The sequence below is a fragment of the Camponotus vicinus genome, unplaced genomic scaffold (genome assembly GCF_025532165.1).
Source record: "Camponotus vicinus isolate PSW18456_S1 unplaced genomic scaffold, iyCamVici1.0 SCAF_6, whole genome shotgun sequence".
Taxonomy (NCBI): domain Eukaryota; kingdom Metazoa; phylum Arthropoda; class Insecta; order Hymenoptera; family Formicidae; genus Camponotus; species Camponotus vicinus.
Window position 1 is genome coordinate 9111021 of NW_028141978.1, and position 15816 is coordinate 9126836.

Here is a 15816-nt window from a genome sequence, read left to right on the forward strand (position 1 = left end):
AATTAAACTAAGTAAACTGAAAATATTTATTATAGAAACTAATTAAAATATTTTATAATATTCATAATGTTTATATATATATATATATATATATATATGTTCTCTTCAGTACGCACAAACAAAAAATTTTATTTTTAAAATAAAATGTAAATAATAATAAATTATATGTAATTAATGTAAATTTACAATAAATAAAAATAAATAATAATTATTCAAATAATTATACATATATCAATTACGAATGGCTACAAATTTACATAATTAATTTATTTGCTTTTAATAAAACATTTTTCAAGCATATCATTTATTGTACTTATTAATCATATAATTATGTAAAATATAATAAGTGAATGATTTTTATATTGTAATGTTTTTTTAACGAATATAACGAATATATATTTTTACTTTACTCACATACATACATACATACATACATATATATATATATATATATATATATATATATACTAATTTCATATGTTTAAGAACAAAAAATAATAAATAAACAATTAAAATTAAAGATAGAAAGAAATCATTTTACTCATTAATGATATTAATTAAAACATAAAATAAATATTTTAATTTGAATGAATGTAGTTGCAAATGTTAAATATTATTTGTGTATTACATAAATAATACATACAGTATTTATTGTAAATAATATTTATTGTGCAACTACATTTTTTTGTTGAATATTCCTATTAAATTTATTTGAAATTTTCGTTAACATCGTTAACTATCGTTTTTAAAGAGAGCTCAATGATTATTTTAAAGTCAAAAGTTATCCTGCCTCTCTTCTTCTTTGTCATTACAAAATTAATACGGTACATTTTTAAATATCGATCGTTACAATTGGTTTAGTCATTTTAGCGAATATATGAATATCCAGAAAAGAAAACTCGTTGAGATACATATTCTATTGCCCTGATTACTTTTCTTTTCCTTTTTTTGTGAAATTGCACACGTAAGATCCCAATATTAATTTATTGAAGTATTTTATTGATTTTTATAAAATCAAATAATGGATAAGTTATTTTAAACACAATCTCGTTCGCCTGAGTTTTTATATTTCATACGCCGTATTCACAATGTTGTCTATTTTCGACCTAATAATGTGGAGCGAGATTCGTTGCCAGAGAGCGAGATTTGAATTATAATGCCATAATGGTTGTATCCTGTTCGCCGCGAAATGGACCATCTAAGCTAATTCCGAGGCGAATCTCGTATAATTAGAACATGCGAGAAGCAGATCTCTGTAAAGAAGCGGATCAGCCGGAGGAGATACATCTCCATCGCGTTTAGTGCAGTAGCACGTGTGATTCGAGGTCGAATTGAGGCCGAATTTTAGTCATCGGTGCAACTATATCGGTAGATACGGCAGGTGGAGAACGAGTACAAAGTGACTATTTCCTTCGACGTTATTCGAGATTTCAGTTTCGCGTATTAGCCGCCTATATAGGTATGTACGAGCTCTTTGTATGCCGGCACATATGTGCATATGCAAAGATCCGCTATGTAACGCAGCGTGGTGCAGTCGACGAGAGATTTCGGTATTATATCAGGATGACTAGATTTCAAATTTCTCTCTCTCTCCCTTTCTCGCCCCTTCCCTTTCCTCCTCTCTCTCTCTCTCTCTCTGTCTCTCTCGATTGGCTCACATGTTACGTTACAGTCAATCGGAAATAAATCAGAAATTCGTGCGCGTGCCTCGACACATATCGATCGTTCGATACGCTGACTTATTCTATGACACAAGGCAACCTGTTGATGTTTCGCGCGTTAAAATTGCGATCGACCACAATAGGAAGTAGAAAATAAAATCGATTTAATAGCGATGACAAAAATATATGCACCTGTTATGTTCTCGAATTACGTTGACGTGCTCGTGGACGCATATATGCCTATTACTTTGACAAATATGTCGAATTCGCATGTCTAAACAGTATGCTCAACGGTGGAAAGTACTACGCGCGCGTTCAGGGAACATCATTCGGGATTGACGCAATGGGGGTGTGTAATAGAGCTGACTAGCTGCCTCGTCGACAATAACTCAGGATTTGCCGACGTAGGACATAAGCCTTTACGCGTGAACGCATACGTGAACGAGAACGGCGGGAGTAACGTATGAATGCTAATGTTCGGAAAGCTTTGCAACGGATTGATTTAATGCCGTGCAGATTAATTCCCGCTGATATGATTATTCACAAGTAAGCGTAAATAGAATGACACTTATAATTAATTGATGATTTGCTCGAGTTATTACTCGCATTGACGCAGTCATTGTTGATTAGCACGATGCGTTTATATTTTTGCGACATGTAACGACGTGTCCTTTAATATTGAATTATTTGTTATAATAAAAGTTCAGAATTTTATGCGTCAAATTTCTTATTAAATAATTATTCTCAATTACGCGTTATTATTATGCTTCTATAAATTATACGGGATTTTTTCTCACCCGCAATCTTCAGCGATTTTCATCGCGTTATAAATGCAAAATTATCGAATTGAAACTTTGCCAACTAATAACTCATTATAAATGTTTCCGCTATGTAATGTCTAATTTATGATAGACCTTGAATCGTGAGAGATAATTAGCATCTATCTCGTAGTCAACGACGTCGCTGGGCGATACGCCAGTATTTACAAGTCACACTGGTTCTATCACTAGCTCATTTGTTTCACATCTATTTCCGTTTTACGATAATAATACTACGATATTTTTATCATTTTGAATCACTTAATCGAAATATTTTCTTTTCTTCTAATATGTTATTTTGATTAAATTATCTATAGTAGGTGCAGAGCACAATTGATTATATTCATGTTCTCTTTTTTTTTCGAAAATTTACTACAACTTGTTGTCCGATGGGGTTCTATGAGATCTCGGGGCTAAATCGTTTTCTTTGCTCTTCTTTCAGCCATCATATTATAAATAACGACAAGCGCAAATAAAAAAAAGATACCAAAAAAGCAAAGAAAGATTCCCGCAGCAATCCTGCAATCTCTCGGGAAGTCTTCGGTTTAGCAGTGTAAGCTATTCTTGTCGTGTCTCATTTCCTAAGTACATATATACATTTGATCACCGGAACTAAGATAGGGATCTTGTATAACGATTGAGCAAATATTACGTCATATATTTTGTATATATTACATGCATATGTTACATGTAACCTGCTTGACAATTATATGATTAAAATAACCGCCGAGAGCAGATTAAAAGCGTTGGCGTTCTGAGACCTATATTCTGTATTCTATTATTTTGTGAGATAAATGAGATAGATAATGATTAAATTGTAATCAGCGGTTTATAATATGAGATATTGATCCAGGCACCTATACAGTTTAATACGATGAAGTTAATTAATTGTCGTAATCAATTTAAAAAAATCATCTAAAAACGAAGTGCCCGAAATCTTTGCCATTAATACATTAAATTCGTAATATGGGCATGACAGATGTAAGCGACGAGATTAAAACGTGAGTTGTGATTATTTATGGCTGAGATAATTTCATAAAATTGTTAAAAATTCTTTACTAAATATTATAAATATTATAAATTATGTACACACATTTATACAGAACGTCACACAATTCTATCAGATGTTATTTTTTGATAACTTTACAGACAATATCTTTTTTATATAAATATTGAATATTTCTCGTGAATCTTTCAGCATGAAAGAAGGCAAAAGAAAGTATAGAATGAAAAAAATAAAATATATATAAGCGCGAGATTTTTCTAACGCAGCAACAGATTGTCATGTTATAGTTCGAAAATCAAAGTGCATTCGTAAAAAAAAAAAAAAATAATAATCTTATTCGCAATTTAGCGGTTTAGACGTCACATACTCAAATAAAGTAATTTTAGATAGATTTTTAAAACTAGACCGCGTATAGATACATGGTCTGTTGCACCGCCCGCGTCGGTAAATACGTTGGTATGCCAGCGTATGTTTTCAACGCCATTTTCAGAACTTATCAACCTAAAAAGTCGCCCACACAGAGCGGCAACAGGAGTGGCTGGCGTTCCCGCAGGAGCGTCACGACGGCGGGCGCCCCCGGCGGGCACCAGCACCACGTGATCGCTACTGCCGCTGCGACGGCACAAGCTAGGATGCAGGCCGAGCAGGGTAGCATCGGCGAACTACGTGGTTATCACAACCTGCGTTCCCGCAGGCACACCTTGGCCAACGTACGGTGAGTGCTACAATTTTTAATTCAATTTTTATTCCGATGAAACACCGACCAAGTCTCACAGATAGCGAATATATACCTGAAGGATGTCAAAGGATATCTGAGAGGTGTATTATTTTCAGGTATTTTTAAAACATCTTTTTAAATCTCTGCGTCGTTTGGTCTGTTAATAAAAATCGTCCGAAAAAATATGTACTACAGAAATTTCGCTTCTATGTATGTACGAGTATAACTGTACTTGATTTGTTTATTAAGCGCATGATTGAATTACACGGAAAAGTTTTAATTACATCTCATATACAGATTAAACAATTATTTTGCAAACTAAATGCATTCTTTGAAATTAATTAATACATTACGTACGATATATGTGTACATATTTGAAAAATATGTATATTTGATTTTATTGTGCGTATGTTGCTATACAGCAATGCAACAAAAAAATTATAAGCATTGAAAAAGCATTTGTTCATACAATGGAATTACGGATATAGCACTGTAAAAATTATATAATCGAGAATATATCTCTTCTTTATCTCTTCTCTTGTTTTATTCACGTTATTTCAATCAGAAATCTAATATGAGAGAAGTTATTATTAACAAACTCTGATTAAATTCTACGAAACATTTTTTCACTTTTTTCTGATGATTCCGCTGTTAATCACTTTTTCAATTTTTTTCATCGCTGTTAACATTATAATATTATAATATTATAATATTATATATTTTATATATATATATATATATATATATATATATATATATATATTATATATATAATATTGTAATATTATAATATTAACAATAAGTAGAGCACATTATAGCTATTAAATAGCAATAATAATATTTAATATTATAGTATATTGCTCATTCCATAATTTGTGATAAATTTTTTTCTACAATTCATCGATTTAGTATTGTATCGTTAATTGGATAAAATTAGCAATAAATGTATAAAGATATTTACTCTCTCACCCTTTTTTATCGCATGAATCATATACTTTATTATGTGATTTATGTTGAATATAAAAATATATAATAGAATAATATATATTATATAATAGAATAATAAAAATCATGAGATTTTTTAATCCGGGCAATAACAGTTCCCTTTTCTAGTCGGCTTTCCGCTAGGTTTTCCTAACTTGTAGCAAATGCAACTTGGAGATAGTGGTTCTACATCAAATTTTTCTGGATCCTCTAAAATTGCTTGCAAATCATCTTTTCTTTTTTGTTCCGTTGTTAAGTTAGTCTTACGCTTCGGCATTTTAGCCAAGCAAGCTTGATCTTTTTTTTCGATTTCTCTTTTTCGAGGAGCTGCGCGACACGATTTATCGGTTGACGACGCGCAATCACAACTTCCCTGATCGCGAAAAATCTTTTCGATATACTTTTCGTTCGACATCCTGCCTTGAATTTTCGCTTTACAATCGAGGCACAATCTATCGTATAATATTGGGCGATCGATTTTAGGTGGAATACGCTTGAACGCAGCTACTGCCGGAGGCGTTGCAGTTTTCGCATCAATCTGCGGTCGAACCTTCAATCTAGGTCTCGTCGACGGCGGCGTCGAGATTTTACCGCACTGGCAACAGTTGCAGGCCATCTTTCCTATTTCGTCGGACCTCCCGCCATAATTAATCGTTCTAATCTCGCGTTCTGCGTCCGGTCGCGCTAATCCGGCAGCGATCTTTATAGATCGTAAAAGTTCATCTGTGGTCACTCTCGCGCGTTCTCTTTCATCCCTTACAACTCGGTCGTGGCTAACGTGGCTCGTTTTATCCGTCTGTGATCCGGCGCTGGCGGTCGTGACGGTCGATTGGTCCTTTAAGCGTTTGTGCCAGAGCATTTTTCGGCCGGTTATTTCAGGATCGCCGGCGATTTCGGTGCTCGGTGCTTTTAACTCGGCTGGTTTTAAATATTTACTAATAACACGTATCGGGGGCGTATGGGACGGTTCAGCGGTCGAAACTGTTTGCGTGGTTATTTCTACGACTTCGGTTTGTACGATGTTGGTTTTCATGACCTCAGTTTGAGCGACGTTGGTTTGCATAATCTCGACCGGTTTCGCGGTCTCGGCTGGTGGTGATTGCTGCAAGTGAAGGAGAAATATTCAAAATGTTGGTCAGCCGTTATTAAAACACAAGATGTCTCAGAACAAGATAGAAAGCTAACGAATGTATCGGAAACGATATTATTGTCGTATCTCGCGCGCGGACAGAGAGATCAATTTATGGAATTTATCGATAGAATATTATATAAATTTTTACTAACCAAACAACATTCTGCACATGGCAATTTCATCGCGGGTGCAATCTGCAATAGTTCTTTTTCTTTAATTTTCGCTATAATCAGATATGGCTGCGTCAATAATTGGGGACCGATTGGTATTATTGGCACCTCTATTTCGGCCGGTTTTACTTCAACAGTGGGAATTTTTAATTCTGCTTCGACGAATTCTGGCTTTTTTTCTTCTACTGGTTCTTTTTCCTTTTCATCTTCTACCACTAGTTTTGTGAGTAATGCAATTTTCGCCGATATTTCCTCTTTCTCTACTAATGCTATTTCTTCTTTTTCTCTTTCTTCGGATAATTCGATAGGCGGTGTAACTTGTTCCGGCATTTCTCTAATTTCCTCGTCTTTTTTTATTTTAATTTCTGCTTCGGGCACAGGTTGTTCTGTCGTTTTGAGCTCCTCTATCTCTTCTATTTCTTTCTGTATTATTCGTTCTGTTACTGGTGGTATTTCAATCTTTTTTTCTGTTATTATTTCCGCATCTTTTTCTTCTTTTATTTCTTTTACCATATTCATAATCGTTGGTTCTTCTTCGATTTCAATTTCTTTCTGTATTATATCTGTTACTGATGGTTCTTCGATCTCGATTTTATCTTCCGTTATTGCGTTTAAAATCAATAATTCTTCTTTTGCATTTACACTTGGTAGAAATTCTTCAACAGTAATTTTTTCTCTTACTATGTCTGAAATCGGTTGTTCAACATCCATGATTGGAAGTGCGCTAGGTTCGACTTTTTCTATTTCGATTAAATCCGCGGTTGGTAAAACTATCTCTGGCATAATTTTTGTTATTTCTTCCACATCTACTATCGGTAATATTTCCTCTACATCTTGCTCTATTTCATCTGTCATTTTTACAACAGGCGAAACTTCTGGAATTTTTTCTTCTATAAATCTCGCATTTTGCGTTTCTTCTAAGTCTGCCATTTTTATTTCGTCAACTTGCGGAATTTCCTTTTCTACCACGTCTTCTACACGTATACTTTCATCAATTTCTTTTGATACTGGTAACTTTTTATCTTCTCTTACTTTTTCTATTACTGCTTCCTCTTTGTCTATTATTGCTTCTTTTATTGGTACGACGTCTTGTATTTTCTTTTCATCTATTTCATCTATTTTTACATGCTCGGATATGATTTCTTCTTCTTCTTTTTCTATTTTCTGAATAATCAATGTCTCTTCTTTATCCGTAGAATTTATTATTTTATCATCTATTACCGTTTCAATTGCTAATTCCTTATCTGTCAAATCTTTGAATACTGCATTTTCTTTAACTTGAGATATTTCAGCCTCTTTTGCATCGTGTACGATTTCCTCGACTTGTGTCTCTTCTCCAATTTCTATTTTTTCGATCTCTATTTCATATGGCATAGGTTCAGTTCTCGGGACCGTGACGCTTTTCAAATCTTCCTTGACGGGAATTGTAGGAGATTGAAAAGAATTTTCTATTGAAACTGCCGTAGGAGGTTCCATGCCAACTGATATTTCTTCTTTCGTAGGAGTAGGCAGTAATTCAGCTATTGGTTCCATTGGAGCTTTTACTTCTGATATTTCTTCGGGACGAGGGGATGGTATTGACGATATTGATTCATTTTTTGTTGGTTCCATCTTTTTCGGTATTATTAATTCGTCTTGTAATTTAGTTTCAATTATTACTTCTTTTTTTATTTCATTTTTCTCAATCACTTTCTCTTGCATATCTTCTTTGATTATTACATATTCCTCTTCGATTTTTTTAGGTTTTATCTGGTGGAATACATATAATTAAATTTATAATGAAAATTGTTTATAGCTTAAAGACTGTAATTAATATATTGTTTAAAATTTTTATAATTTTTGATTGTTAATATACTAAAATTTTTATTGTGTTTTTATATATTTACGTTTTTATATGTCATTTTTATATCACAGACATATTTATTTACATTATTATTATTATTTATGAATTATGAATTACACACATTACCCTGATCTCTTACCCCGACATACGCGCCGACCTGTTCGACTAAAATGTCAGCATCTTTCTTTACTATATGGCAATCAGGGTGTTTCTAAATGTGGAAAACAGGAATATCATTAATCTTAACATTAAGATAAAGAAATTTTTTAAACTAATAAGATTAATATTAGCTAAATATTAATGCACAATTTCTGTATATTTATATAATTGCAATATTTTTTATTTCAATTATAATACAAATTATATACCGCTGCTGACGTGCGAATTGTATCGATCATATCGATCCACGATAGAATCGTATCCCGTTGTACGACAATGTCCTGGTCGGTTTCAATCTTTGTGACTCCCGATACTTTGACGTCATTCGGCATTATTACCGGTCTATCATCCGCAACTTCTTCTTGAACCACCTGACGCGTTATGATTTCTCTAAAGGGCACGTCCTCTGCAATCTGTTCTTTTACTTTAATGACAGGTGTCGGCTCGATTTCGACGTCAAAAATTTCATCCGCTTTTTTTTCTTTCTTCTCGATATCATCGACGACATCTTTCGCTTCTTTTACTAATTCTTCTCGAAATTGCCTCTCACGTTCCTCCTCATCCGCGATTAATTTTTCATCAGGTTTCTTCGAAGGATCTATACCCAATGCAATCAATTCCTCGTCTGTCATACCAGTAGGCGAGAATACCACATCGTTGCACACGAAATCAGGTGCGCATGGCTCACCATCTTTATACAATTCCTCTAATGAACCTAACTTGGTTAAATATTCCTGAATTTTTTTGACTTTCTGTTGCTCGTAAATGAAATCTTCCGGTCGAACTATGCTCTCCGCGTCCTCTATTTGTACAAGATCGACCGGACGATCGACAGCGAGATCAGCCAAGTCGGGTTTAACCGAGACATATTTATCATCTCCAACAAGAGCAACTTCCGCGTCGGCATCGACTGAGATGACTCTCGCCAACGTCTCCTCTTCTGCAACTTCGACTTTTGCCAATTCTTTCTCATCCACAACTTCGACTCTCGCTAGCACTTCACCGTCCTCTACTGTGGCTACATCGTCTACTCTGCCGATAGGCCGGTGCACGATTTTAGCTCTTACCGTGACTGCTTTATCCGTCACCTCCGCGAAATCATCATCGCGACCTATTGTAGCTTCGATTTTCTCGATACTCAGAAACTTCTCGAGTTCCGTTCTACACGCGATCATTCTCACTCGGCACTTTTCCAGCGCGTCTTCCAGCTCGCACACGCGATCCGCTAGCTGCTGATTTGCCGCGGTCTTCATATCTAATTGCTCTTGCAACGCTTTTGTCGTGCTGATCGTGTCACCTTCCATCTTCGACCAGAGCTCGTCGGCCTGCTGAAGCGTCCTCATGTAAGCTTCTTCGCGACGTTCCAGCTCGGCGATGCCTCGTTTTATAATCACTTCTTCTTCCGCCAAATGCTGCAGCTTCTCCAAGCACTGGATATCTCCGGATTCGATAGATGTCACACTGGAGATTTTGCTGAGCGATTTCTTCTTACATTGTATGTCGCCGCACTCGCCGTATTGACACGATTCGTCCGTTTCCATCGTCTTCTTCTCCATCGCTTGTCGCAGTGCTTGAGCTTCTTCGTTCAAACGTTCCATCGCGTCTTTTTGTTCTTCCTGAATCCTCCTAGCTTCTTCGAGTTTACTTTTTCTTTTCTCTAATGTCGCAAGTTTTTCCAACCAAAGAGCTCGCGCCTCCTCCGTCTTTTTTAACGCCAATTTTCTTTCAGCCTCAATCTCTCGCACTCTGCAATCATAATGGCAGCTTGGCGTGCTACGACAAGAGACTTCTCTCGCGTCTTTAAATTGCTTCTCCAAAATGCGTCCCATACTACAGGCTGGTGCACCTTGCGACATTTTCAAGATATTCCACACCATTACCGCCGGCATTGAACATTCTAGCATGTCCAAGCGTTTTCGCAGATCTCCTTCTATTTTTTCCAATTCCTCTCTACGTTGCTCCCGTTTGTCGATTATGTCGCAGAAAGGACGTTGATGTACACGTTTGCCGGTCATTGCCACGTTGTCCATTTTTCCCGGATTTTTAATCTCGCGTTTTGATTCTTCGCAGTCGTCCCGAGGCAAATGCATCTTATCGAGCTGATCGACTGAGGTTATTTCTGTAATAGTGTCTTCTTTATGTTCCCAAACTGATTTATCTTCTCTCTTGAGGTCATTGACTCCTTTAGAATAGGATTCTGATGCAGTCGTTTTTAATATTCCATTATTCTCTTTCACTATTTCTTTTCGAGAAGAATTCATTTCTTTCATTGTAAATTTTTCTTCTTCCAGTTTGATCGAAGAATTCTTTGATTCAACGAGAAGACGTTTTCTGTTATTGTTGCATTTTTTTTAATACAGTAATATGCTCCAGCAAATTTTTTTAAATATATCTTCTTTCTCTATATAATCTCTATATATCTCTATATGTCTCTCTCTGTTTCTTTTGAATTATCCAAGACTTAATGATATCCTCGAAATATTTGAGTATACTGCGAATTTAATCTGCCCATCAAAATGTAAATTAATTCGTTTGTCATTACATCTTCCAAAAAAATAACCTACCAACGTAATAAAACATATGATTGTAGGTGCAACATTTTATATATTTGCAATTATAAAATATACATCTGTTTGTATAATTTCGTTGCCATATCATTTTTACAAATTTTATTATACGATTACCAATTTTACGCGAAGTGGTTGCGAAATAATTTTTTTATATTCACGATTATTTTCATGTTTGAAAAGTCATCATTTTAAATATCATGTTTTAAAAATATATTCATTAAACGTGTTAAAGGATTTAATGCGATTTCTAACGCGTTACCTGGCCAATTATTTGCTATTGCGTCGTCGTACACATACATTATCTTTGTTAAATTATGTCCTACGACTTGATAAATGAGATACGCCTAGCACTCGTTCGTCGCGCGAATCACGCATCACATTTTCGAAAATGCACCATCAATTTTGGATAGGTTCCAACGCGGCCAGGTTCTGTCGGCGAATTGCCACAAATCGCTTATGAGATTTGTCACATGGTATGCGATTCCAGCTTTCGATATCCCTCTATAAGTCTCAATCATCAATACGAACATATCTGCATATCTATTAATCTTGAGTACTGACATGAAAAATTAATTAAGATCGCATTACTTTCAATGTCTTCATTAAGATGAGAATTACTTTTCGTATTTATTACGAGTACTTAGCGAAATATTTTTGCAATACTCTTATACATTTCGGATTTATAAATTTATTTAAAGTATCGTAAAATATAAAATCATCGTAGAAATACTTATACTATAATATTTTATACTTATTTTAATATACTTCATATATAAGTAATATCTTGTCAAAATAAACCATCATTATTAAATCACATCGAAAGGATTTGGTAGAAAAATGCTGTAATTTTCATAAAAAAATTTATAACTTTTGGATTAACTTGCTGGAGAACATGATGAAAAATATAATGTATCTTTCGTTATCTCTCAATTTGAGAAGTATGATAGTTTTCGTATTTAATGGAACTTTTCAAGATAGTTTGCCTGGGTAAACTTGCCAAGATGAAACGCGCTTGAAATGATTTATGAGTAAATCGAGGATTATTAAAGTTTTATAATGTCCCAATCTCTAATTCTTATTTTATCCAATGATAGATTACCGGGATAAAATTTTTTTATATCACTCTCTTTAAATCAAGATTTTTTATTAATTTGTAGAACTTTCTGAATTTCTCTTAAAAACTGTATTAAATAACTTAATCCAATTTCATAATCTGACGAATTTTTTTATAATTTAAAAGTGTTCTTTCGAGTGTATATTTTGAATTTCAATTTTTTTACTAACTATTATTAAACGTTTAATCGAAATAAAATGTACAATGCAATTAGAAATATATTATAGGCAAAATATATATATATATATATATATATATATGTGTGTGTGTGTGTGTGTGTGTGTGTGTGTGTGTGTGTGTGTGTGTGTGTGTGTGTGTATGTGTATATATTATAGGCAGAATAAAAATGTGGGCGTACAAATTATTTTATTTTCTACTAAGAATGATACTGTATAATACATTAATTCCTCACTTGCAACAAAGTGTAATAAGGAAAAATAATTGTCATAGCATTAACTAATTTAAAATTTTTGTTAACCGAGATGATTAACGTCGTCAATCTTATCATATAATTTTAATACTTTTACACAGAGGGAGAGCTATTAATGTAATAGTTTTATCAACCTATTTGACATGACGATGCAAAAATTTTAAATGTTCGATAACATATCAAAAGATCCAAAGCAACATAGCGACCTTTACCTAACGTTGAAAATTACTTATCTGTGTTGAATAATACGAAGTTTGCGCGATATATCAACCTTTTTAGCCTAAAGTACATATCGATTTTTACCCTGTTACGAGAATGGCGCAGAATAGCGTTCAAGGATAACCCTGAATAAATCCGGAAAAGATTACTATATATCTCAGGTTTTATCAGGCAAAAATCCAGCGGAATAACGGGTTGACTTCACCTACTCTCGATTTTCTCTGACGCACTCTCTATGTCTTTCTCTTTCTCTGTCCTCTCTTTCTCTGACCTCTCTCTTTCTCTGACCTCCCCTGCGCCCTTCACAAAATCAATAGCGTCGGTGTACCGAGTTTATCTTACGCTAGAGGAAAAGCAAAATTTGACACGATCGAAATTGCAGATCGGAGAATACGAAGTTCTTTTATTTACTTGTGAAAACCTCCTATTGAATTTTTGACTCAATAAAACTCTTTCTAAGATCCAATATAATTTCGTTCGATTAACAGAAAGTTTCAATTGATTCCGAACTTTGGGGGGGGGGACTGTGCTTTTTCAATCTAAAGAAAGATTTTCGCGATTAATCGCCGCCTGGCACGCTCACTGCCCGAGGAACTTCATAAACTGCGTTAAGCAATTCGCGGAAACTTCACTGAACTGCGTGAATATTCCGAGAATATACCTGCGAATTATGCTTGCCTAGCCGCACGAAGTACCAATGACTTCAATAATTTCAGTAAATCGAGTTTTAGACACAGATTCATAATCCTAAGTTTTCCTGACTTTACATAATGCATTTTGAGACATTTATATATTTGCCCTCTTCTTTAATAATGCTAGGTATAAAATATTCTATTAATAAATGATTCATATATTAAATACATATATTAAAAATGTAATTATAAATGAATGTATAATCGGTAATATAATTCAAATATTTTTATAGGATTTTGGCTATCTCGTTTTATGATATTTTCTATTGTGCACACTGCTTTTGTATACATTTAGTTTTTTTTCAATAAAAATTTCATAACTGAATGCATCACCATTAAATTCTTAATCGATTTTATATCCATTCAAGTTTGATAACCTTTCTGATTTCCCCAGAGAATCACGTACCAAAAACGTGTATTGCCGTTCTATAAAACTAGGAAAAGAGAAGAATCTTGTGAAGAGTTTAAAGTATACAAAGAACATATATATAAAAAATTCTGTATATAAATTTCCGCGTTAAAAGTTTATTCTTATTATATAAAATTCACACAATACTAATAATTAAGTAGTCATTTACGTGTCAAAAATAACTATAACAAGTGTTTAGAGCACTTAAATAAAAATTTAGAAAAATACTAACTTCTGTCAAAATTGATCTTAAATATTATATATTTTATTTCAAATTCACACAAAGAGCTGCAAGATACTTGATATGTGAAAAATGGCTCTTGTTGCATAATAAATATCATCTTTGAATCTGTAGAATTTGCAGCTAAAGAAAAAACATATCTTATGTGTTGATTCTATGAAACATATCTTATATGTTTCATAGAATATATAAAATATATAGCGATGAATGTAGGAAATCGAGGCATTTCAATTCGCGAGAGCTAGAAATTTTTTTGCTCTTTTGAATGTAGTTGAGTCTTTTTCCCGAAAGTACTAGACTTTCTCTCGTCTTGTTTCCGGCAGTGGATGAGAGATATAGAAAGGTAGGATCCGATTATTCAAATAATTCTGTCTTAGACAGAATACTGTCGGCTGCGGCGAGAGAACCGACCTCTTTATCTTCAACTTCTTAACGAGTTTTCCGCTCCTTGAAATCGGCGTACAATTTTTTTAATGATCAAACTATCGCGATATTCTTTCAGATACTTTTTCACGTTTCCATTCTCATAAACTTGTCTCACATTCAATCAGTTTAATGAGTGTTAAAAGTTGTTTTTTTTTACTTTGTACGTTTTATTTGTTTCTATTTGTAGTTGAGAGAATTTTAATATAATAATATGGCTTTTTAGACATCGCAAAGTATTTAGTAAAAAATGCATCTTTTCTTAGCGAAAATTGGAGCAATAATCATTACTTGACTCATATTTAAACATATTAACATGAAACAATTTATTAATTTTAAATTTAATAATCGTTGCAAAGTGATTATCGTAAAATTAATTAAAAATCAAGATCTTTTTTGTCTTAAAGTGTAATTTTTCAAAAACTTTTCTATTTATTATTCAATATAATAATCAATTACATTCTCAATTTAGGAAAAATATCTTTGTTGACTGATTCGTGCATTTTATTGATAGCTAGTATGAAATAAAATCATTGCAATGTAAAAATGTACTAGCATGAAAATCGTTCAATTGCTTTGTATAAGCGTTTCTCGATACCTTCTGAAAAATTTCTCGATGCAGATATGGAGTTCTACAATCATTTATTTAGATAATCCTTATATAACTATTCATTGGTGAAACGATAATAACGATCACTCGTTAAACTCGAATAACCGTCACTCGTTTTCCATCGGAACAGAAGTAAGTCAACACATCGTTGAAAATTTGATTTGCCGTTTTTACATTGGCATCTTGATTGGAGAATTCTTCAGATTTTATGTGACCAATTAAATTTAAGAAACGATTGGATTGAATTTTTAAAAAGTGATCATTTAAAAATTTCTTTTTCCCTCTTTTCGATAAAACTTATATATATTTATATATTTATACATTATATATTTATACATTTATATATATATATATATATATATATATATATATATATATTTATTATTACAATTTCTGTTTGATAAATTTTAATAAATTTTTTTATAAAATATATTTGTGACAATAAGCGTATACGAATTAAAAATTCGGAGGTGCATTTAGAGATGTGCTCTTTTATTTGTCTCCCACTTATGAATTAAGTAACTTTTGCTGCTTCGTCTTCAGAAAATCGATGAAATCTTCTGTCATGTCCGAAATCCCAAATGGGGCTCTCTATAAAATGAAAAAAATAGGATATC

At 33.3% G+C, this 15816-nt stretch overlaps 2 protein-coding genes across 7 annotated transcripts in view; one reads left to right on the forward strand and one right to left on the reverse strand.

Moving 5' to 3' along the window:
- Dnc (phosphodiesterase dunce) overlaps positions 1-15816 on the forward strand; it is a 315712-nt gene that overhangs the window by 73547 nt on the left and 226349 nt on the right. For 2 of the 4 annotated variants that reach the window (XM_083101575.1, XM_083101576.1), the window contains exon 3: positions 3976-4200. The exons of the other annotated variants lie outside the window; for them this stretch is intronic. In XM_083101575.1, coding sequence (XP_082957701.1) covers positions 4118-4200 — 83 coding nt within the window. In that variant the 5' untranslated portion in view covers positions 3976-4117. The remainder of the gene's footprint in view (positions 1-3975; positions 4201-15816) is intronic. 4 annotated transcript variants of the gene reach the window in all.
- On the reverse strand, positions 5179-11568 carry LOC145972989 (uncharacterized). Of its 3 annotated transcripts, none has more exons than XM_083102088.1 (5): positions 11359-11568; positions 8701-10995; positions 8472-8543; positions 6472-8238; positions 5179-6289 (listed from the first exon to the last, which is right to left on the reverse strand). In XM_083102088.1, exons 2-5 carry the CDS (start codon positions 10759-10761, stop codon positions 5285-5287), a joined length of 4905 nt encoding a protein of 1634 aa, XP_082958214.1. In that variant the 5' UTR covers positions 10762-10995; positions 11359-11568; the 3' UTR covers positions 5179-5284. The 3 variants fall into 3 exon arrangements, with proteins under 3 accessions (XP_082958214.1, XP_082958212.1, XP_082958213.1); XM_083102086.1 differs by having other exon boundaries at positions 11321-11568; XM_083102087.1 differs by having other exon boundaries at positions 8701-11051; positions 11321-11568.